This window comes from Papio anubis, chromosome 9, assembly GCF_008728515.1.
Source record: "Papio anubis isolate 15944 chromosome 9, Panubis1.0, whole genome shotgun sequence".
NCBI classification, from domain to species: Eukaryota; Metazoa; Chordata; class Mammalia; order Primates; family Cercopithecidae; genus Papio; species Papio anubis.
Genome location: NC_044984.1, coordinates 99024192 through 99048940, shown reverse-complemented (window position 1 = coordinate 99048940; position 24749 = coordinate 99024192). Strand labels below are relative to the sequence as shown.

Genomic DNA, 24749 nt, shown 5'->3' with positions numbered 1-24749 from the left:
CAAAGCATTTGACACTGAGTAAGCACTTGGCTCATAACAGTGGTTGTTAGTTCAGTTCATTCATTCATTCATCTATTTATTTATTATGGCCTCAATTAATTGGATCCTGTGAACGGGAGATAGTAATACATCCTACTCACATTACATAGCTAAGAGAAAATAAGAAAAATGAAGATTGGAAGGTTATGAGTCTGTATCACCCAGGGGGGAAAAGGCAAATCTATGGTTGAGGCAATTCCATACCATTCTTACTTGTATAGAAGGCACATGAGTGTATTCAATGCTCCCATCAAGACGTGAGCACAACAGAAGCTGAAGTAATTTATGTCAATTATAGGTCCTTAATGAGATCTATTTCAATGGTAAACTATTCTGTTTTTAAAATAATGACGACTATCTTCATCTATTTCTGGTTCAATTTTAAAAGCATTTCTTTATAAACGTTTCATTTGGCCAGAATATTTTAATATATATAACTGCTTAGAGTGATCACCATTAAAACATTAATATAATAGAGACACCGACACTAGATTGATCAGAGCAAGGCAAATATAGTAAAAACATACCTTACGAGTTACGTGGTACCTTTCTTCAGAGAAATGCAAAGTATTTTGTATTTTATTTTTCAAGTCACTGTGTATCAGGACCTGTTATTATGCCTGGCACTTTACATACATTAGCACATTTAATGTGTTAAATGTTATTAACCCCTGAAAAGTTAGGCTCAGAGAGGTTACGTGACTTGCCCAGGTTACACAGTATCTGGGTTTGAAAGACCATCCTTTTTATACCATACACAGGCAAGAAGACAAGGGCATTATATCCTAGATACAGGACTAGAAGACCAATGAGAGAAAAATCTACACTTGTTTCAAGCCAGGGGCTGAAAAAAAAAAAAAAAATCTAATCCATTAGCAAAGATTGACTAAGATTCCTCTGTTAACAGGAAAAGCCATTCAATATTCAATTAATTCTATAAACATTTATGGAACTCTGACTTTTAGAAATTATTCAGGCATTTAATGAGGGACAGTCCTGGGTGGTGGCTCAGAGCAGAGCTGCTGGACTCAAGAGGGCCTGGGTTTGAATCCCAGCTCCACCACTGACAAACTGGGTGATACTGGACAAGAAGTTACTGAGCACTTTTTGTTTCTTGGGCCTTGTTTGTTTGCTCATTTCTAAAATGTGGATTGTAACAGCACCTTCCTCATTAGGATGCAAGGATTAAGTGTAAAGTCCTTACAACAATGCCTGGCACAGAGTAAGTGCTATGGCAGGGTGGTTATTGTCATAGAAACACTGGTTGTCGTAGAATTAGTGATCTGGTTCGGACCACTCTGACAGACCACTGAGAAATGAGGCAGCATTTTAATGAACAGCTAAGAGTTTTAAACACACACAGTGAGAATCTACCTGGAAATCTTTTACCTAACAGAACAGCTAAGGTTTGATTCCGTGTTAACAAACATCCTCCCCAAAGAAGCCAGCAAAAAAATCCTGCTCTGGGGCGGCAGTCTGAAATGTACAGCCTTATCTGTGCTGGAAACTGGAGAGAAATCAGACTCAGGGGAGGAAATTGACTAAAACTAAGTGCAGGCCATTTAATAGAGGCCGGGAGAGCTGACAGCAGAGGAAAACCAAGTAGCCATAAAGATACGGGCAGGGAAGAAAGATGCCACCAACATCCGTGGAGTGACAAGACTGTAACATGCTGCTTTCTCACTGCTCAGCCAATGTGGATTGATGCAGAACATGTGTCACGAGGCTGACCACATTTAATCTTTCAGCAGCCCTTCCAGGGAATGTTCTACCAGACTCAGAGAGGTTAAGGAACTTGCCCAAGGTCACACAGCAACAAATTCCAAGTGATTTTCACTAGGTCAAAAAGTCAACATAAACAGTCTGCACACAAGAAGAATGTGCAGTGCTACATGTTAAATGAGTTGTCTAGGACAGCCTCATTGCCTGGGGTAGGTTCCAATGATGATTATGATGCCATGATGATAATCACCATAAGAATGGTTGATATTTATGGAGTGCTCTGCTAATTGCCAGATAGCACTCGAAGCACCGTACTTACATGAACTCATTTAATCCTCATAACAAGCCTATGGGTAGGTACTATTATCGTTCCCATTTTATAGGTGAAGAAACTGAGGCCCAAAGAGGGTAAGTTACTTGTCCAAGTCAAATAGCTAAAAATAGGTGTCACCACATCTTTATTTTTGAGAAAATGCTCTAGGCTCACCCTAAAAAGCCTCAAGTTAGTGTTAATCCATGTAACAAACCATTCCATTAACAGGTACAGTAGGTTGCATGATACCTCCCCAAAAGATAGGTCTACATCCAAATTCCCAGAATCTGGGAATGTGACCTTCTTTGGATAAACGGTCTTTGCAGATGTGATTAAATTAAGGATCTTGAGATTATCCTGGAGTGTGTGGGTAGGCCTTAAATATTAATGACATGTGTCTTTATAAGAGACAGAAAAGAAGAAGACAGAAGACAGGGCAGCAACGTGTAGATGGAGCAGAGAGATGTGGCCCCAAGCCAAGGAGTTTGGCAACTGGGAGAGACAAACAATAAATCCTCCCTTAGCGTCTCCAGAGGGAGTGCAGTTTTGATGACACCTTGATTTTGGATTTCTGGCCTCCAGGACTGGGAAAGAATACATTTTCTGTTGTTTCAAGCCACCTGGTCTGTGGCGATTCATTATGGCAGCCTCAGAAAGAAATAGGGGCAGGTATGGCCAAGCATCAGGGTTTCAGAGTAATCCTCACGCCTGGCTGTCTGGGTGGTGGCAGCAGGAGAACAGAGGTGCCATGCAGGAGGCATGTGAAATCTGGGGGAGGCTCTTGGCTTGGAAAGTGTAGGAGGGAGAGTCACAGTCAGAATCACGAGCCAGTTTTCCAGCCAAGATCGCTGCCCAGCAGTGCATACGCTTGTTGCCATGCACTGAGTTGCCCGTCATGGGGAGCAATCTTGCCCCATTGGGAGGTTACTCCTCCTGAGATCCCTTTGGAGGTGGTGAAGCCAACCATCCTCACATGTTCTATTCCTGAAAGAGGCCAGGGCCAGGCCAGCTTCCAGCTCTCAGAAACACCTGCTGGTGGAATCAGAGGTCACAAGGCATGGGATAGCTGATACAGGGGTTTTCCTTCAACGTTTTTCATTCTCTGTAGAATTTTGGCAGAATTTGCCAGAAAGCAGAAAGCAGAAAGCAATCGTCTCTTTATTCTCCATTTCTGGAGCTATCTGCTCCTTCCGCCCCTCTCTGCAAAGACACTTGCCACAAGACAGCTGGACAGCCGGGCCCCTCATGGAGTCCGCACACACATCACTCACGCGAGCCATTACTCTGTGAGCCAGAGCTGACCTTGGGAACTGTTCCACAGCAACCTCTCTCCCACAGGGTCCACCCCGCTGTGCGGGCCAGACAGGTCTCGGGGAGGTGTGCTTCCAGAAAACGCACTTCCCTGGCATTCCTGGGCATCTTCATTGTCAGGGATGGAGAACTCAAGCTACCCAAATTGTATCAAAACATCTGAAGTCAGAGCAGAAATCTTAATGTTCCTTCTCCCAGAGCTGATCATTACAATATTTCTTAATGGGTAGGACATGGTCACTGACCGGTCAGAAGGAATGCTGGCTGGGAACTGTGCCAAGGCCTCCTGCCAAGTGCCAGCTTCGCCCCATCCCCCAAGCACAGCCCAGTTATGGAGAGGAAATAGATGAGTCACTGGCCAATTTACTAACTTCAGTGTCCCAATGCCACACGCCTACAAGATGACAAAGGGGGTTTCCATTTGGCTTTCGAAAGTCTCTACTCACATTACACAAGAAGAGGGCTGGGGGCAGGGCGGAGAGAGAAACAGAGAAAGAGAGAAAGAGAGAGAGACAGAGAAAGACAGAGATAGAGAGAAAGAGATTCGGTAAAATGTCTAAAACTCAAATCATCAGTTAAAGGGGGCCTTTTCATAAGTAAAGGAATCTCTGGTGAATAAAGTGTCACCTCACTTTAAACAGTGGCTTTGCTCACACTGCAGTGGTTCTCTAGGTTGCCTGAGATAACTGTCCTGGCCCGTTTGCTGTGAAACCTGTAGGGGAAGCGACAGGACTTCTTAGACCAATCACAGTGCAGTGGGCTAAGAGCTTCCACGATCAAAACAATGATGGCGCTGGTAACAGAGGGGATCAGTGGGCAGGCATTCCAAGCGCTTGATGTGGCTCACCTCATCGAATATTCTTAATAACCCTATGAATCGGGGCAAACGCTGGCCCTGCTCTACAAATGGGGAAATGAAGGCATAGCAAAGCCAAATAACTTACGGAGCCAAGATTTCAACGAAGCAGCCCGGCTCCAGCCCTCTTCCCTGCCACCCCACACCCCGTGCTTAGGATCACAGGTGCAGCAAGAAGCTGGGTCCAGTCAGACTGGAGATCACGAGGGGCTTCGCGGAGGAGGGTGTGCCCATGGCCAGCAGACTGTCAGCTGTTAGCACATCGCCCACCCCGCACGAGAAAGTGAAATCTGGGCTATTCTCTACTTATTCCATCTCCAGTCGACCTGGTGGATTATGTTTGAACATGATCTTGAGTTTCACCTGCCCAACACCCTCAGAAGGCAGGGCAGGAAATCCACATGCGGGAAATCAAAGAAACTGAAAACGCAGCAGAAACACAAAGCTGGAAGAGTGTGTGTGTGTGTGGGTGAATGTGCGTGTATGTGTGTGTGTGTTGGTGGATATGTATAGGTGTATGTGGGGTATGTGTGGGAGTACGTGTGTTATTTAACGCGCGTACGCTGCCACCATGCCAATTTCCATGACCGGGCGACCGCATGACAGAGCATAACGCAGCATTTATGATCCGCGGGGAACTATAATTGCTGTTATAGCGCAACGTGGCGCAGATGAACCAGCACGATTAACATAAGCACTGATCTGACAACGCCACGATTTATTTCGCCACGCCATGGCGATCGGCATGGCAATGCACTGACGCGACGCCACAGCAATGCGTTGGACGTCTGACGTGCGCGATGCGCCAACGCACGCGAAGCGATAAAGGCACGCGCGCGTGATTTCGCGCGGCACGATTGCCAGCCAACGCGCGCGCGGGATTTTACACGATTTTCACCTGGCGACCGTGCGGGATTGCACGACGCCGACGGCAAGGCGCGGGCGACTATCCAAGATTTCGCGCGATTCAACGGTGTTCGCACGACGGATAACCGGCACGCGCGGCGAAGCGGATGCGGCACCGTGCGGATGCGGCACCGGATTAGTCAGCGCCACCGTAAGGCGTGATGCTGGCACGATACCGCTGGCACCGCAAGTGGGGGATGCGCACGATGGCGACGCGGGCGCGCGTTATCGGGATGTGATGCCACCCAGCGGTGAACGCACTGACGCTGATGCCACCGCGCGCGCACGGATTTATCACCGCGCGATATCGCGCGCGCGATCCGGCACGATGTATCCAGCCGATCTGTAATGCCACGATATCGACCGCGCATACCGATTTCGCCACGAATAACCGAGTGATAGCATGCAGATGCATGTGCGACAACCGAGACGTGGTGGTGCCGATGCCAACATCGCGCGGCACTGCGGGGATTTACGCGCGGCACTTCAGGCGCGACGCGGGCTATCCGAGATTTCGCGCCACGATGACGCCGGGCGGGCGCGAACCATGCTGTCGAATGATTTTACGGGCGTCTTACGCGATGTGCGCGATGCGCGGTTTGCGTGGGGAGGCATGATGCGATACCACGTGGCTGATGTGGAGGCATGTGGGCGGGGATGGGTCAGGTGGCAGGCGAGTGGATGTGCGGGTATGTGTGGAGCGTACGATGCGAGCGTGCGTGCGGGATGTACGTGACAATGCGTACGGGGAGCGTACGAGCGCGGAGCGCGCGAGGCATGTGAGATACGGCATGGAGTGCGTGGTACGATGGATGTGATAAGTGGCGATGGGATGAACGATACGCACCTGCACGTGCATTTTGGTCCATGAATGATAACACCGCCAGGGGTGGGGAAATGATACAGTCCACCTGATGTCCGGAACAGAAAGTGCCGGAGGCTATCCATCCCCGTCCCTGGGTTCATAAGAGATCACGGCGGATCCGGGATGGTGGGGAAGCCTCATTCTGGAGTGATCCAATCATCCCACAGCCCGTTAGGCTCCTGGCGATCTGACGAAGTTGGGAGACCACAAGTCCGCTGTGGGCCGCTCTGGACAGCAGCCCTGTGAGGCCAGCAGGCCCTGCAGCAGGCGGTGTGGAGTCCAGATTCTTCTGACTTGGCAAGCTTCCGCCGCTGTCCAGCTGTTGGCTTAGGCGAAGCTTTAGGAAAGCGAGAGGGGAGAAGGGAACTTAGATTTATTAAGGGCCTCCTCTAAACTAACATTTGTTGAGTTGAGCACTTTCTATGTGCCAAGCACAAGTATTTGATATGCATCAACTGAGTCCTCCTGCCACCTTTTGAGGGAATTGCTATTATTCCTGACTGAAGGTAAATCAACTGACAAAACAAAAGCCAGGCTCATAGAAGGAGGAAGTGGCAGAGCTGGGATCTGGACACGGGCAGGCTGGTCTCCAAAGCAAGTAAGCTACGAGTCGTCATCATACCCATTTAACAGATGAAAAACTGCATTCCGGAGAGGCTGAGAACTGTGCCCAGGGTCACACCGAATTTGCAGGGCGTAGCTTGACCTTGGGTCAGCCTGGATCCCAAACCCAGGCTCTCTGACCTCGTTTACTGCGCATGAGTTAGAAATAGTCCACTGCAGAAAGGGGGAGTGCTCCACAACCACAATGTAGGCCTGGAGCAGGGAGACGCCCAATTAACGTTTATGAATGAACAAAACCTCAGCGAATGCACTCCGGTCTGGACGCCTGCATTCAGAATCCAGCCTCGGGGCAGTGGAAGGACCTAGAAGCATCCTTTTCAAGGGGGGAAAAAATCATTTGCACCATTTCTGAGAGCTGGAGGGGGAACGGATTCAAAACAAGCAAAGCTCTCCAAATAGCGATAAATACCTTAAATTACCCAGCAAGTTTAAAAGCCTTCATGCTGCTCTTTTTCCCAGTGCAGAACAGGCTCCTGATTGTGGCTGTTTAGAATGGCACATTCAGGAGGGCGTGGAGCCGGCAGGGCAGGGGAAGGGGAGGGGAGTGTGAGGAGGGGAGGAAAAACGCTCTGGCTGCCCGGGAACATTCACCCAGCTGGCTGGCAGGAGACACAGCGGGCGATTGTGCGAGCCTGTGCTTGCAGAGGGGTGCATACGTCTAAAGCGCTCTGCAGTGGGGACATCCTCAGTGCTTGGAGGCCATGTTCCTTGCCCACAGAAATGAGAAAGAAATGTCAGGGCTAAAGTGGCTTCTCAAGGAGGCCTTCATTTCTGGAACCCAGCATTGCCTGGGTCATCTCTGTGTTCTTACAGGAAAACAACTGTATTTATTCCAAAGAGAATAGTTTGCTGAGGGCTGTGACTACCAGAATCTCATTCTCTCCAAATAGCACGAGTCTGGGGTTTCTCCCTCTTCCGCCATGACCCATACATCTATGGGGGTTGCTGCCATCAGACAGACTGGTATGAATTAGTGCTATCCACCCGGGGGGATAATAAATGTCGGAACTAGGGGACGATAAATGTTCACAGGCAAGACAGCTGGAAAGACCTGGAATGCCTCTTCCCTTCTGCACAATACAGCTAATCTCTAGCCCCAGATAAGATAAACATGCTTTATGGGGACTGCATTCAGTTACCCACTTGTGTGGTCAGCTGCAGCTCAGGGAGCGTGCACTCACAGGTCCTTCAGCCGACTCAGCTGACGGCCCAGTGTGGTGTGTTCTGTGTTGTCATGGTGTCTCGGGAGTGGGTTTAACACCCGTGACCTTAGAGGAGTTACAGAGATGCTCCACATATGGAAACTGGATGACATAATCCACTACCAGGGTTGCCCTGGAGAGTGAGTTAACATATATCACGTGCTCACCGCTTCCTGGGGGCTTCCTTTGTGGCAGGCACTTTTTAATATAAGACTTGCCATGGGTAATCTCATTTAGTCCCTGTATGACCCTATGAGGGGTGCTCATAAATACTGTCCTCACTTTCTTGTTGTGTAAACTGACTTCCAGGGAAGTTAAGTCATTAGCTCAAGGTCACACAGCCAGGGGTGTACGGTGTGGGGTAAGGCAAGGGTGGTACTGGGATTGGAACCCAAGTATTCTTACTCCAGCCTCTGTGGGTTGACTCTACTGGCTAGACTCCCTCCTAAAGACAAAACTCCATGAGTCCACTTCCTTTAGAATTAGTGGTTTCAATCCTGACTAGGCACACAAATCATCTCTGAGGATCTGAAAAACCATGAACTCACGGGCGCATACCCCTAGAGATTCTGATTCCGTGGGTCTAGGTGTCTAAGGTGTTTGAAAGCTCGCCAGGTGCTTTGGGTGTGCAGCTGTAATAACCAGCGTCACCAGAGACCTTAGGTGGTGCTAAGAAGCTGACAGGTAGCACCTCATTCCATCCTCACAACCAGCCTGAGGTAGGTCCATGACTTGCTTGCTTTACAGAGGAGGAAACTGAGGCCCAGAGGAATTCATGGCTCCCCTGAGGACATAAAATGAGTAGAAAAGCCGAGTCTGGATGAATGTGGAAGTCCTAGCTCCAATACTGGATGGAAATGTAGATGAAAAAGTTAGGGTTGCTCGTCTAAAACCATCCTGTGTCCACTTGGCCCCTTCCCAAATGACGGCCAAAATTCTGTCCCTGACTGAGATGCAAGGTAAGGACTGGTATGAAACTCTAAGGGCTGGAGTTTTAAGGAACATATATGTTACCATCCAATGACATATATCTGGAGCCAGACCAGCATCTAGCAAAACCCAGGCTAGATTGCATAGCCTTGGTGTGTAATCTGGAACACAAAGTGAGCTGAGGCTGGATGACTTTCATATCTCATTACCGGAAGAGTGGTGGGGGAGAAGGACACCTGCAGGTCTCTGCGGTGCCAAAGTGCTGTCAACTTCTAATGAGAGAGCCTGGAAGAACCTTAAAAGTTTGTAGTCAATAGCTCAGGCCAAATGGCTGTTAAAAACCAGACTCTGCTGGACCAAATTCACTGAACTGAATAATTCTTGTGGACAGGGTCAGCGTCACTTACCTCTCAAAATAACTTCATATCATTTAACACAAGTTCTGTCAATGACAATGAATGACTATGTTCATGAAGAACTATCAGCTCAACTGGAATGTTCTGCTCAACAAGCGTTTTAAAGGTACCTACGATTTGCCAGGCCCCATGCCATACACTGGCAGAAGTGTGACCCAGACAGAGTCCTGGCCAGCTACCCTGGGCATAGTTTTGGGGGATGGCAAGGGGCAACAACTTGCCTGTTCTGGCTCACTCCAGACCCCACCACACATGGTACTGTAGAAGAGTGAAAAAAGGGGTTATCAGACCTTACCCCGCCTCTCTGATGAGGTCCCTGATCCCAACTCTGCTGTTCCACACAGGGCTTCCCTAGCTTCTCCTCCTCTCCCTTCCCTTTCCTTCCATCTCTTTTCAATCAAGAAACATTTGTTGGCCATCCACTGTATTTCAGAGCAAATCTGTATTTCAGGCATGTGGAGCCTTGGATACTGAATTTGAATACAAATGTGGCAGGACACCGGTATTATTCCATCTCATTTCATTCTTCCATCATCGCACCCTCTAGAATTCAACACGCAGACAGAGGCAAATGAGTTGCAAAAACGCAGAGTCCCAAGAACAACGGAAGGAAATTGGATAGTACTATCTTAATAAAATCTTCCTTTGGCAAAGCAGAATTTAAGGTAAAGGGGACTACAAAAGCCTGCCCACATTTCACAATAACCCCAATCTTCTGTATTGCATTTTGGAAAACAAACAAAAATCTTTATTAAATTTCTCCATTCTTGCTCGCATCCAAAGTTGAATTGTTTTGGAAAGCTTGAGGGAAACAGTTCAGGTGTTTTTCAGGGAGAGAAAGCCTGTACCTGTGATCATGTGAAATATTAAGCATATTTTAAACCCCTACCAAACAGAACTTGCAATCAGTAGCAATTTAAATAAAGTACTCAATCTCAATTCTATACATGATAGTCTGAATATCATTAAAAGAGAGAGAAAGAGGCCAGGCGTGGTGGCTCACACCTGTAATCCCAGCACTTTGGGAAGCCGAGGTGGGCAGATCATGAGGTCAGGAGATTGAGACCAGCCTGGCCAACATGGTGAAACCCTGTCTCTACTAAAATACAAAAAATTAGCCGGGTGTCGTGGTGGGTGCCTGTAATCCCAGCTACTCCGGAGGCTGAGGCAGAGAATCGCTTGAACCTGGAAGGCACAGGATGCAGTGAGCCGAGATTGCACCACTGCACTCCGGCCTGGTGACAGAGCAAGACTCCGTCTCAAAAAAAAAAAAAAAAAAAAAAAAGAGAGAGAGAGAGAAAGGGAAAGAAAAAAAGAAAGAACACCCTCCCGCCAACCACCCGCCACAAACCACGGGCATTTGCTCAGCATCCAGAGAAAATTCCAAGTATGTTGTTTCAAATTTACATGCAGAGTTTTCAAATTTTCAATAGGCATAAAAAGTTAAAAATTAGAAAAATTGAACATGATGTACCTGATGCTGTGCAAAGCACTTTAGGTTGATTAATTAAGTGAATACTCAGAACCACCCTGTGAGTAGTCATTATTATCCCAAGTTGACAGATGAGGAAACAGAGATTCGTGACCCCAGGATCTGCATTTGTAACCTGCTACATTCAACTACCTCCATGCAGGTGGCACGTTTGAAACAAGACTTTCTGGACTGTGATACCTTTTTAAATGTTTTTAAGACTAGACCCTCTTCTGTTCTTCCATGCTGCTCCTCGCTCCTCCCAAAGTTCTGTGTCCCCCCAAATCCTGAGATGAGTGCTATTAAGTATGCTGGCCTTTTATAGATGTAAAAATAAGCCCAGAGTAGGACAGTAACGTAACCAAGGCCACACAGTGAATAATAAACGGGGTAGAATCAGATCTCAGAGTCAGGCCTTTCGATCCCAAATCTCAAGGTCATTCTCATACATCTGCGATTCATCCAAGAGTGACCAGATCACCTAGAGAGGTGAAAGTGGGAAGAGGACGGAAGATAAAAGTTGACGGAGGTAACACCCTGAGTCTGCCAGCGCAAGGTGAGACACTCAGGCAGAGCACAGAGCCTGTCTCTCTTCCTGAATAGCCTGGGTGTCGGCCACATTCGTTACTGTAATTAACCCTCGAGGTTTGCCTCAGGGTTGGGGTTGTTAAATATATTTTGGTATCTTTAAAAGAGCACATATAGCAAGTTCCATAAATTTAATAAATAGGCCTACGTTGGTGACATGGAAATGTTTCCATGAAACAGTTCTTGCAATTTCATAACTGGCTCATGTAAAACTTTAGGATGTCACTTGGGCCCACTGGAGCAATTATTTCCTTATAAATCTATGGCAGTCTTAGGAAGTCAAAATGGCACCATAAAAAGAAATAACCCCATTTCCCTGGAAAAAGGGCAGCGTGCTCTGTCCGAGGAGGGACTGGGGCTGTCTGCCCTTGTAACGTTTCACAGTGACTGTTGCTGGCATCCAGTGAGGATGTATGCTGTTGCTGGGCTGGGCTGTGTGTTATATTTTACAGGCAAAAATAAATCTTACATTTTTACATAAAGCCGTGCTTCTCTAGAACACACCAAGAGAAAGAGAAAATGCTGTCTAAACCTTAACAAAAAGGCCTTGCTGTCTCTCAAAGACCTAAGAAGACCACACTTAGAAAAATAAAGTCTTAAGGAATCAAAAAACATTTTTGTTAGCATCCTCATTTCTCTTTGATAGATGACATACATAAGAGTTGTGTTGCTTTTTAAAACTGTTCCCGCTGCTTCACCCTCAGCTCTAAAATTCCGTTCACCTCGTGGTCTCCCTGAGTATTAGGCTACAAGCACAGTCAGCATTCTGCGGTTTATAGAAGAGAGGTGATATACAGTCCCTACCCTTGAGATGCCTCCACTGTAAAGGGAGGAATTATCTGCCAGAGAGCTTGCTGGAAGTAATCAATTCCATGGTGAAGAAATAAGATGGAGGTCCCTATCTCATGTCCAGGGCAGACGGAAGTTCTGGATGGAGACCAGTACCCTAGTGGACAGGGGCTGCTGAAATTATGTATCTGCGTCTTTATCACCAGATACAATGCCTAGCACAGACTAATTGCTCCATACATGGATGGCTGGCTGGCTGGATGGATGAACAGATGGATGGGTGGAAGAAAGAAAGGGAACAAGAATAACAAAGTCACCCTTATGAACTTATTAATAAAGTATCTTAAATGGGCTAAAGAAAGGAGGAGGGGCATTCTTATCATGTCAGTGCCCTTGAGATGACATTGAACCAACCCGAACAGAAATGCACAGCTCTCTACAAGGGCACAATGCACTTGGACAAACCATTCCCAGTAAGATCTTTTTTAAATTAGGGTTGGTCTGTACGAGCCCCCTTTGAACACCAGTCTAAGCAAAGCAGTTGAGTGTTATGGAGAAAAACTGCTCAAAAATGATACATGAATAAACACAGGTTACCAAACAATATAAGCTAGGAGTATCCATTTTTAAAAAATACAAACATGAATATCAAAGAAAAAAGTCTGGAAAGATATTTACTAAAACTGTTAGCAATGATTATCTCTGGGTGGTGGATTTGCTGGTGATTTTTACTTTATTCATTTGACTTGTATTTATTTTCTATACTTTCTATACTAAACAAGTATTTGTCTCATACCCACAAAAAAAAAAAAAAAAGCTTAAAAATCGCAAGAAATCTCTGATGATGCCAGAGAAGAAAAAGTATTTGCAAAATAAACCCACTGAAATCAAAAACTTAGTGAAATCACAGATTCAGTAGAAAGTCACAAGAGGAAGTTGCACCCAGGTGAGGCTGGAGTAGGTTAGAAAGGGCTCGCCCAGGCCTCTGGAAGGAAGCCTTGTCACAGTGACCCAACACAGGCCAGCCTGCTGGATCCTCCCGGGTGCTCTCTAGTCTTTGGCCCAATCCCTCGGGGCACTCCCCGTTTTTCTAGGGGAACAGTTGGTGTTTGTTTTTCCTTTGTCTGTGTGAGGAACAGCTGTACAACCCCCAAATCACGTTAAATAAATTAGTGGCACCTGAGTGGGCTCCGTGGCACAATTTCTAATTCATACAATGCCTCCAGTTTTGCTATTTCAGCTAAATCATTTATCAATTCCTTCATAGATGTCAGTAAATCTCAGCATCTGGGGACCTGTAAGCATTAAAATAAGAAGCTATAAAAAATATTAGTAAACCAATTAAAAGCTCAAACAGCAATAAACCCTACTTGCATTGCACCTAAAAAACAAAAACAGACCCTCCTCCTCTGAAATTAAATAAACATTCCATATCAGCAGTTTTCAATGAGCTTTTTCTTTCTTCTCAAAAGACCTCCTGAGCTCCCATCTGGCACCTTGGTGAGCTGGGAATTACACATCAGGTAAAAAGGAATAAAGCATGGAAGAAACCTGAATTTCTGACTCCAGAAAGCAAACACGATCCATATTTGATTACAAGAGTTAGGAAATGGCCTAAAAATCATATCATTTGAAAAATATCTAGTTTGAGTCATGACTGGGAATTGACTAATATTTCCCCAAGTCAAATGAAAAAGATACACAATTATCACTAACCACAATGAGGAGGAGGAACTACCATTCTATGGAGTTCTGCCATTTACAAAGCCCTTTCATTTGATGATTCAAGCCTCATAACTGCCCCACGAAGTAGGTACAGTTGCAATTATGTCCAGCTTTTAAGAGGAGAAACCTTGGGCTCAGAGATGTTAAGTGGTTTTCCTGAGGGCACACAGCTAATGAGAGGAAGTGCTGACACTCAAACCCAGATCTTGGACTCCCGGCCCGTTTCCTTTGTTCGATGACCTGCTTCAGGTGTGACATCAAGGATAAGAAGGTAACATACACTGAGATCCTACTATGTGCCAGGTGCCTTGCTACCAACACGTATCCTTGACTTTCATCTTGTGACCATCAGAGTTTATATTTCTATTAAAAATGACTTCCTGCTCTCCTTCACCTCCACCCAGATGGAGCTCACTGACTCATCTCAGACTGAGAAACCAGGCTCAGGATGTTTAATTAAAAGTAACATCTTCTTTTTGCCAAGATTCCATGTTCTAATCCTGACACAAATAGAAAGAACAGGTGTTTTCTGAAAAGGAGGTGGAAACACTAGTAATCTCCAACTTCCAGAATATTTTATCCAAATTTTGTCGTGGAAGAGACCCCATCACTGGGTGTGGTTAAACTGGGGTGAAAATCATGTGGCTGCTAGGAAACCAGGCATCCTGGGTCCTGGTCAAGGAGAGGAGCGCCTTCACCACTACTGCTGTGTATCAGGAGGCAGAGGAGCGTGAGACGGAAAAACTAGCACTCAGGACCCAGGACAGAAGGAGCTCTCCTGCTTCCTAAATGTCTACCACATGCTGGGCACTGTTTGCTGCTTTTTTTAACCCGCAGTGATGGTGCCACTGCACTCTGTCACCCAGGCTGGAGTTCAGCGGTGCCATCATAGCTCACTCAAAGCTCACCTCAACCTCCTAGGCTGAAGTGATCTTCTCGTCTCAGCCTCCCAAGCTGCTGGGACTACAGGTGCATACCACCACGTCCAGCTAATTTTTTGTATTGTTATTATTAGTGGTAGTAGAGACGGGGTTTTACCATATTGCCCAGACTGGTCTTGAACTCCTGGGCTTAAGGAGGTGGAAACGCTAGTAATCTCCAGCAATCCACCCGCCTCACCCTTCCAAAATGCTGGGATTACAGGTGTGAGCCACTGTGCCTGGACTGTTTGCTGCTTTTTACATATTGTCTCATTTAACCCCACTGACAAATGAGGCAAGAGCTCCTCCTTCCGTGTTTATGGATGAGGAAACTGAGTCTCACAGAAGTTGTCACTTGCTTGGAGACACAGAGCTCAGGCGAAGCTATGTCAGGATTTGGGCACAGGTGAATCGCTGTTCACATAGATTCAGCTACATCACCCTTCCCAGGCTCGCGGCAGTCTGGAAATGGACAGAGTGGATCGAGCTGAGGATGTGGTCATCTAGGCTCATTTCTCTTGCATGCTGAGGCCCTCAATAGTAGCAGAGATGTCACAGAAGGATAAGAACCACAGAAACCCCAAATGTAAGTAGTTTGGACTTTGAACTCCAGCATCCTTTAACTGCAATTCCTTCCCTGAGATGCTCCTCCCAGTGGCCTCAAATCTTGGGATTGATCAAGACTGCAGGTGGAGCTAGACTCAGTTTTCATAAAATGTAAGGTCAAAGAGGAATGGCAGATACACACCCCTTTACAAGAGCTGGGTTTGGGGTTTTCTTCTGAGAAGAAGGGGATGTGAAAAAGGGCCGGGGATAGAAGGAGTACACTTCTATCTTCACAGGGCTCCTGAGAGCAGCCAAGTCCAGGAGAGGACCTCAGCCGGGATGGAAATTTCCTTCGGGTCTTTCTCTCCTGCTGTTCGCGCACAGCGTTCTCTTTCACGGGCCTCCTCGGGCCTATGAAATGAGCTTTCATGTCCTCCGTACAAAGTTGGTTTCTCTAACGTGCTGAAAATAGAAGAAACTACCATAGCCATGTTTTCCCTTGGGCTGAAGAGCAAGGCGGTGGCCTGGCCATCAAACCCAGCCATTCAGCTGGGGGCCCACCTGCACCAAGCCCATGGGCCATGGCAATGCCACAGAGACCCAGTGAGCTAAAAATCCCAGCCTGCAGGCCTTTCCCTGAGCTTTGGGAACAAAGGACTTTCCTCTGGTCCTGGCGTGGTACCCAGGAGACCTTTCTGAGGCTAAGAACAGAGCATCTGTACAATCAAAACAGCATCAACAAGTATTTTCTGAGCATCTACTATAAGGCCAGGATCTGGGCTAGGTGCTGGGATACAGTGACAAGCAAAACAGACGTGGTCCCCGGAGCTTCTCATTTCTAGTGTAGCCCAGTACAGTCCAATAGAAGTATAATGTGAGCTACATCTTTAATTTTAAGCTTTCCAATAGCCACAATTTTAAAAAGTAAAAGAATGAAATTAATTTTTATTTTAGAGTTAGGGTCTCACTCTGTTGCCCAGGTTGGAGTGTGGCAGTGCCATCATAGCTCACTGTAACCTCGAACTCCTGGGCTCAAGCAATCCTCCCACCTCAGCCTCCCAAGTAGCTAGGACTACAGGTGCACACCACCATACCCAGCTAATTTTTAAAAAATTATTTGTAGTGATGGGGGTCTCACTATGTTGCCTAGGCTGGTCTCGAACTTCTGGCCTCAAGCAATCCTTCTGCCTTGGCCTCCCAAAGCACTGTAATTACAGGCATGAAACACTGTGCCTGGCCTTAATTAATTTTAATAATATATCTTTATTTAACCTAACATATCTAAAACATTTTCATTTCAACATACAATCAATATAAAAATTATTCATGAGATCATTTACATTTCGTGGTACTCATTCTTCAAAATATGGTATATATTTAACCCTTACAGCACATCTCAATTCACACTCGCCACATTTCAAGTGCCCAGCAGCCATGTGGAGCTCAGGGCCACCACCCTGAGCAGCACAGCTCTGCACTGTGGGGATGGAGGATCGGGGCAGTGATGGCTCTTAGAGATCCCCGGAAGCTCTTAGAGATATGGAGAAATAATATTACCACCAATGATCATATGTCTTGAGCAATTATCATGTGTCAGCCCCTCAAGGAATCCTCCCTAAACAACCCTGAGAGACTGTCACACCACTTTGCAGATGAGGAAAGTGAGGCACAGAGAGGCTACATCACTTGGCCAAAGTCACACAGCTAGTCAATGCGGAGCCTGCGACGCAGAACACAGAGCCGTACTCTTATCCATGGCATCATCCCAGTTCTTGAGCACGGACCAAGACAGGTCCCAGGTTAGAACCCATTCCTTCTGAGCCCCTCCAATGGTGCTCTTTTTTGATGGAGATCAAGTGAGAGAACGTTTTGGGAGCCCTTGGTAAGATGTGAAGGGCTTCAAGTGGAATATTACGTCTATTAAGTGAAGTAGAAGTGGTTTATAAAGTATCCTAGGCCGGGCGCGATGGCTCAAGCCTGTAATCCCAGCACTTTGGGAGGCCAAGACGGGCGGATCACGAGGTCAGGAGATCGAGATCATCCTGGCTAACACAGTGAAACCCCATCTCTACTAAAAAATACAAAAAAACTAGCCGGGCAAGGTGGCGGTCGCCTGTAGTCCCAGCTACTCGGGAGGCTGAGGCAGGAGACTGGCATAAACCCGGGAGGCGGAGCTTGCAGTGAGCTGAGATCCGGCCACTGCACTCCAGCCTGGGCGACAGAGCGACACTCCGTCTCAAAAAATAAATAAATAAATAAATAAATAAATAAATAAATAAATAAAGTATCCTCTGCAGCCAGACTGCCTGAGTTCAAATCCCAGCTTCACCACTTACTAGCAGTGTGCCCTTGGGCAAGTTACTGAATCTCTCTGCGTCTCAGTTCCCTTGTTTATACAATGAGAATGGCAATAGAGCCTATTTCAAAGGTCATCATGAGGATTACATGAGTTAATAAAAATAAAATGCCTAGCACTTTGCTTGGCACCTAAGGAGCAACCAATAAAGAGTAGTTATCATTATTACAGAGTGAACAGGGTACAGATGCGGGGGTTACTGGATGAGTGAGTCTGGGAGGAGGAGAATGGAAGCAGAAGGTAGGAGAAAAGCCAATCATCAAGGCGCTAGGAAGTGCCAGAGCTACGGTCCCCAGGGCTGCTTCCCCCTCTCCAGATAAACACCAGGGAATATAAGGTACACGCTGTCATGAATTAACTGTGTCTCTCCAAAATGCACATGCTGAGGTGCTAACCCCCAGTCCTTCAGACGGTACCCTTATTTGGAGATAGGGTCTGCACAGAGGTGATCAAGTGCAAATGAGGTCCTCAGGGTGGGGTCCCGATCTAATCTGTCTGGTATCACAACAAGAGGGAGAAATTTGCACAGAGACAGAAGGAGACTGCCGTGTGAACACGAAGGTGCATCTACCAGCCAAGGAGACAGGCCTGGGACAGCCCCTTCTCTCATGGCCTGAGAAGAAACCAACCCTGCCCACCCCTTGATCTTAGACTTCCAGCCTCCAGAAGTGTGAGAAAATAAATTGCTATTTAAGCCCCTCAGCCTCTGATACTTTGTCATGGCAATGCTAGCAGACGCTCATCCTGCCTCCTCTCCTCACCAAGAGGCACTGCAGGTTAGGGGCGGCATAGGGGGCTCTACGCCAGCCCCCGCCCCAGTCCACACGGCATGCTTGTAAAACTCTGAGTATCCTTGGCCGGCTGGCCTCGGCGGGTCTGTCGCAGTGGAAAACTACCCAGGAAGGTGGGCTGCATCCCTGAACACTGCTCACTCTGTTTCCCCTGCTACCTTCAAAATCCCCCTCCGTCAACTGAAGGGGAAATAAAGCGTGTCTTTATTCGGGTCCGGGCTGCCTTGGACACCCTGCTCCAGCTTGAGCCAAGGCAGACACAGATGCTTATTGAGCAAGGTTCTCTCTATGTTCCCGACACACCACACTGGAGCCCGGGGACCCTGAAGAATGCGAGTCCAGCCATTGGAGTCCAGAGGGTGAAGGTGGCAGAAGCTGTCCAGGTAGCCAGCGCCACCATCACCTGTTTATTCAAACACATGGGGCACTTGGAAAAGTACAAAGAAAATCCTTCCAAAATTCCAGCAATCTGAAACAACTACTGCTGATTTTCCAAGCTGTGAAATGGAACATGCATTCTTTCTCCTGTGCTCCTCGCAGAAAAAACATGGGAGCGGGGCTGGCCTGCAAATGATCTCAAGGGTTTTTTTTTTTTTTCATCTGCCAGGGAAGAAAGAAGGGCTGTGGCTCCCAGATCAATTCTCCATTCCCAACAAAGGCTGGGTGAGAGGCGTGATCCTGAAAGACGTACACTTCCCTCCATGAACGGCTGTTTAAGTCTCTAATCAATCATGTCTCTCACCCAGGAGAATTAGCTAAACATAGCAAGTCTTGTATTTTAAAACACAAATCGCTGACAATACTTAAAATGTGCGTAAATGGTCATTTAGGGTGAAGGATATGAAAACCTTTCAAGTTTACTCTTTTTGTTTCGCTCCCAGAGATGAGAGAGACATGCAACTAGTGAATTAAAGATGCTTGCTAGCCCAGGGAATATGATTCCACTTGACTGTTAGGTAACGGGAAAAACAAATGGGGATGGCAGCATGGGCTTGGGCTGACAGCCCGGAGCTGAGGCTGGGCTCCACTGCTTCCAGGTTTTCTGGCCTTAAGCAACTCAATTTCCCGGTGCCACGCTTTCTTCATCAATTAAAAAAAAGGAAAAAAAAAAAAGATGAAGTTTGATCAGACAATGCCTGAAGGTCTTTCCCAGCATGCTGTCCCTTTGTAAGGAACACCGTATCTTAGAAATATTGAAACTTCCGAAGTATGAACTAGAGGTAGGGACTTGGGATCGTCACCTCTGTAGTCTTAACACCTAGACGGGGTCATTGAAAGCTTGTTGAACAGGAAGACAGTAAATAGCAACAAACAAAATAAGGATTTGGTCTTCCTTTCTCCTCCACTGTCTCTGGCTTTAAACCAGCAACCCCCTCTGTGGTCGCGAAGACGGTTTGTGAGTGTGTATCTGTGTCTCACTGGCTGGGGACAACATGCCAACATCCCGTGAGCAAGGCCGGCAGGGGCTACTTGTGCGTTAGTGAGACCAGTCGCAGTGAGTCTGGGGCTGGGGATGTCCTGCGGTGCAAATTCCACAGAGGCCAACGAAGAGTCACCGCGTGCACGCTGAGCTCTGCCAGCACGCCACAGTTGGCTTCATAGGAGATATGACACAAGATGATTACTGGATCTATGCAAAGTTACGGTGGCCACCTGAGATGGAGTCTGTGTGCTGTGCTCAGGTCAAGGCACTATCTTTAGTCTGTGAAGACAGACCCAGGGCCTCATCCCAGGCTGACCACTGCACCTCAGCAATAGGAAGCCTGATGCATCACTTGGAAAAAAGACAGAAAATGAATGAGAAAAAAAGAGGAAAAGTGGGTGGAGGGGAAATATGCGGCTAGACTTTGATTGAATCCAAAAGAAGTGCTACAGCAGGGTTGCTAATTACCTACCCAGCATCTGGTCTTCCCTCTGTTCCTCACCTATTTGTTTGATTTGATTCGAAGTAGACACCAAATTTCCAAATCTCCCTACCAGTGACCAACTGACATAGTTCTATCCAATGAATTGTAACCAGAAATCTTTTAAGGTTTGTTCAGAAAGTCTTGCTTTCTAGGTCTAGGAACTACCCCTTTTGTCTTGTATACCTTCCTTCTTTCTGCTGCCTGGACTCTAGACATGATGGATGGTGCTACAGCAGCTGTCTTGGAACCAGAGGAAAAAACTAAGAAAATTATAGAGACTTCAGCTCTGCCATTTTTGAGCTGCTGACTTATAAGAGTAACTCCAACTTTGACTTCTTGCGATGAGAGAAAAACACCCTGAATTTACATAAGCGACTATACAGGGAGCGGGACAGAAGAGCACTCTGACACTTATACCTGAATGGGCCCACCCTGGTTTAATACCTGAGCACAGCACCCCTTTTATACTCTGGGACTTTTAAACTCAAATGTGCTCCTTAGGTTCAAAATGATTACATTTCCACTCCCTTCGTTACCTAAATCTCTTACCTATTGCTTGTAACACTGTTTCTGTTAAACTGACTCTCTGGTATATCTTTCTGAGCAACAAGGAGTGAGGCAAGGCAGCCCCGCCTTTGCTAGTGAACTCTTGGCCATGAAAAGCAAGGAGGCTGTCCCTTACTTCCCACCACCTTCTCCACCTCCCCAGGACTCCCGCTCCCAAAAGGAAAGTCAAATTCCTCAAATCTTTGCTGAGAAACCCTGGGCTCCAGGATAAAGGGATGTTGGGGGGAGTGAGAGCACTGGTGGAATCCATCCCTAGCCATCCTGCTGAGGCTGGAGGGGCAGAGCTGCCTTCACACTGGCATCTCATACATCAATCAGGAAAGACTTAAAAGAAATGCTGTGAAGTGGAAAATACCTGCCCGCGGCTCCGGCGCGAAGGTCAGGGGGATTTGTACCGAGCAGCTGGAAGCCTGCTCTGGGCTCTGCAAAGTTGCTCACCCTTCCACCAAAAGCAAGGCATGCAGAAACCTTCCCCATCAACTTGACAAAGCCCCCTGCCATTTCCATCAACTATTATTGGGCATGAATGTGTCCTCACCAACCCCCACTTTCTAAGCGTTTCCCAGAATTCCATGAAGAGATAAGAGAGACACAGACAGACAGAGATCTAAGACACACATGCAAACAGCCAAAGGATGAGAGAAAGGAGAGCTAAATGTGTGTTCTTTAAGTGCCAGACACAGGACCAGATGCTTCAAGTTTATTTCATTCAGTCCTTATAACGTGGATGCTATGACCACTCCTGTTTTGGAGATGGGGGATGGGGTAGTGGCCTGGTGATGACTTCCATAGCTAGGGGGAAGTTGGCAGTGGAAATAAGTAGAAAGCAACAGTGGAGGGGCTCATGGTTAAGTCAGTTCACTTCTGTGGGGAGGCTAGAGGTTGGCATCTGTCTGGACGTGACCTTGCAGCATCTAGCCTCAGCTACGAGCTGGGGTTAGCAGGTACCAGTTCCTTGCTCCTGGTGAGTGGACAGGCCACAGTCTCTGGAGCACTGGGCTGGGGGCAGGGGCTGGCATGAGGAACATTATCCCCCACAGGAATGGCAAAGGAAGCTTCCCTGCCAGGTGGACTCCTCCTCTGGGCTCTCACTCTGTGCTGCGTATAACCACCATGGGGAATCCAGGGACCTCAGGAGTGACCACCCAGTAGCGCGCTGCACTGTCCTCACTGCACAGCCCTCCCCCATGTTTCCACATCCTTAGTCACTTCCTACTGTGTCCGTGGGTGTCTTTCTGTTGATCTCATCATCATCCTGTTGAGACAATCAAGCAGCTTCTCACACTCTCAGCCCTACACCTTCTTATACAACTGTCCAAAGAGGACTCAGTGGAAAATTTTGGGGTTCTACCAAGTGCTGGGATCAACCTGGATGATTCTGAACACCAGGGCTTATTTGTCCAAGACTCCAGTGACTGCAGGTAGCCTCGGAGCTCCCTCCCTCGGCTTCCCTGGCCCTGTATTCAAAAAGTTCCCCTTGCTGAAGGCACGGCCTTGCCTTCTAGATCACCTCTGCATCCCCGGCACCTAGCACACAGGAGGTGCTCAGTAAATACTTGTGGGATGACCCTCTTAAGCCTGGCACCCATCCAGGGTTCCATTACATTCTGCAACTGGGAAACCAACCATGTATCTATGACTTGCTCCAGACCATGGGGCAGAGGTGGGGTGGGGGACATTCTACTACCCTGGGAAAAGCACCGTGGTCCCCTGCAGGTGAAATGGCACTGAAATAGAAGGACAGCACCCACCTGAGGTTTTTCAGTCTAACTATGCATCTGCAGTTTAGGAATTGCGGCCTAGAGCCAGGTTGCCTGGATTTGAATCCTGGTTCTGCCACTACCTGCTACATGATCTCGGGACGTCACTTAATCTCCTCGAGCCTCCATTCCTCACTGGAGATAATGTTAAGTTGACGGGAAAGGTTTCTGCATATAGGGTTGTTAATAATTGAATGAGATCACATAAGATGGAGACACAGATACAGTGTCAGGTACATGGTAAGGGCCCAGTAAACACGGGCTGTTGTATTATGGGGTGGCTGTGATCGTGGTCCACATTCAGTTTTCACTCAGTGGGAGATGGTGTTTGTTTTCTTTCCTCTCAGGTACTCACATTCACTCATACTGACCCTCCCATGAGTATACATTTTAGCACGAAGATCGGGGGTACTGTCCACCATGTAGTAGGTACTCAGTATTTGTTAAAGAAGGGTAAACTTTGGTGGAAGAAAGCCAAATGTCTATGAACAGATGAATGGAGAAAGAAAATGCAGTATATGTATCCGGCGGAATATCATTCAACCTTACGGAGAGGGAAATCCTACCGTGTTACAACATGGAGGAGCCTGAGGACATCAGGTTGAGGGAAATAAGCCAGTCACGAAAAGGACAGATACTATATGATTCCACTTACATGAGGTATCTAAAAGCATCAAACTCATAGGAACAGAAAGAATGGTGCTTACGAGGGGATGGGGGTGGGGAGAAATGGGGAGTTATTGTTCACAGGGTATAGAAACTCCACGTTGCAAGATGAAGCAGCTCTGGAGAGCTGCTGCACAACAGGGTGAAGGCACCGAGCTCTATGGAACTGTATACTTAAAAATGGTTGTGATGGCACATTTTAGGTTATGTGTTTTTTATAATTTTTTTAAAAAGGTCACTGCCTCCCTAGATGGAACGAGCGGTCATTAGGCCCGAGGCGAAGCAGTTTGACTAAGATGTGAGTGGGGAGTGCGTAGGGAGCAGAGACCAAGCAGGGCAGCCTCCCTCTTTGCTGGCCGGGACGAGACTGTCCTGAGCAAAGCTTCCACAGGCAAACAGAGCTCAGGATTGAAACCAAAAAGACTCATCCATTAGCAGCTTCATTTTGACCCTGCTGGGGCTTCGGGTCTTCCCCCAAGATGAACAGGGTGGCCCTTCCTGGGCTGGCTTTGTAAATCACTTCCTCTGTGGCCTTGGGAATGTACCAGTTTCCTCACCATGGCTGGGAAAGCGAACAGTAAATACAGCTGCAATAAAATATCATCTAAACCATCCCAAATGTGAGCTCCATTCTCCAGAGGCAGCCCAGCAAAATACACATGAGTGATCATCTGTGGGCAAATTGGAACAATTTCCCCTTGAAGACTTGCTGCTCCCGTGACTGTCCCCTCACCTTGTCTTGAACCTTCTGGTTTTCTTACAGTCACTCAGGACCTCGGACACGGCCTGAGCTGCTGCCTGCAGGAGCCCACCGGCTCAACTCATCGGGGAGCTGCTTTCCTTTGTGTAATTAGATCAATTATCCCGCTGCCGACAATTACCGTCATTGTCCATGCCATTTTTAGTCTATTTGGCAGTTATTCTTCTCATCTAAATCAAACTACAAGTTTGATTGCACTGAAAATGTAAATGATTATTAAACAACACTAAAAAATCTTCACATTTTTCCTGAATCTCTAAGAGCCGGGGGTGGGTGGGAAGGATGGAATGTGGCCTGGAGTGGGGACTGCATTAGGGACAGTCACACAAGCCACTTCCTTTGTGCCTCACAAGCCTGCTAAGTGGGTACAATTATCCTTGCTCAGGAAAAGAATCTTTCTTGTCTAACGTCACCCAACCAGGAAGTGCAGGAGTCAGGGGCTGTGGCTCATGCATGGAAAGAATGAGAACGAAATGTTAACTCTATTAGATGAGGTGCGGTTGGGGGAACCCTGTAAGGGTATCTTCCCAAATGCATCGACTGGGAGCTTCTCCAAGCAGCATCCATGCACGAGAAAAGAAAATGGGTCAGATTAGCAAGAGCTGGGATGGGGAGAAATCAAGAGGCAGTAGAAAGCAGGAGGCATTTTTACAATTACGGGCAAAGAGCAATAAAAAGCAAGAAAAGAAAAAAGGGGGCTGGGCTGGGAGTCACAGGCC

The 24749-nt window shown here is 47.2% G+C and overlaps 1 protein-coding gene across 3 annotated transcripts in view; it reads right to left on the bottom strand.

Annotated features, from left to right (window-relative positions):
- The window catches only part of CHST11 (carbohydrate sulfotransferase 11), a 306442-nt gene that overhangs the window by 85756 nt on the left and 195937 nt on the right, over positions 1-24749 (bottom strand). Inside the window, exon 1 of one of the 3 annotated variants that reach the window (XM_031650710.1) lies at positions 3377-4488. The exons of the other annotated variants lie outside the window; for them this stretch is intronic. Coding sequence (XP_031506570.1) covers positions 3377-3499 — 123 coding nt within the window. The 5' untranslated portion in view covers positions 3500-4488. Of the gene's footprint in view, positions 1-3376; positions 4489-24749 lie in introns of those variants that run through there. 3 annotated transcript variants of the gene reach the window in all.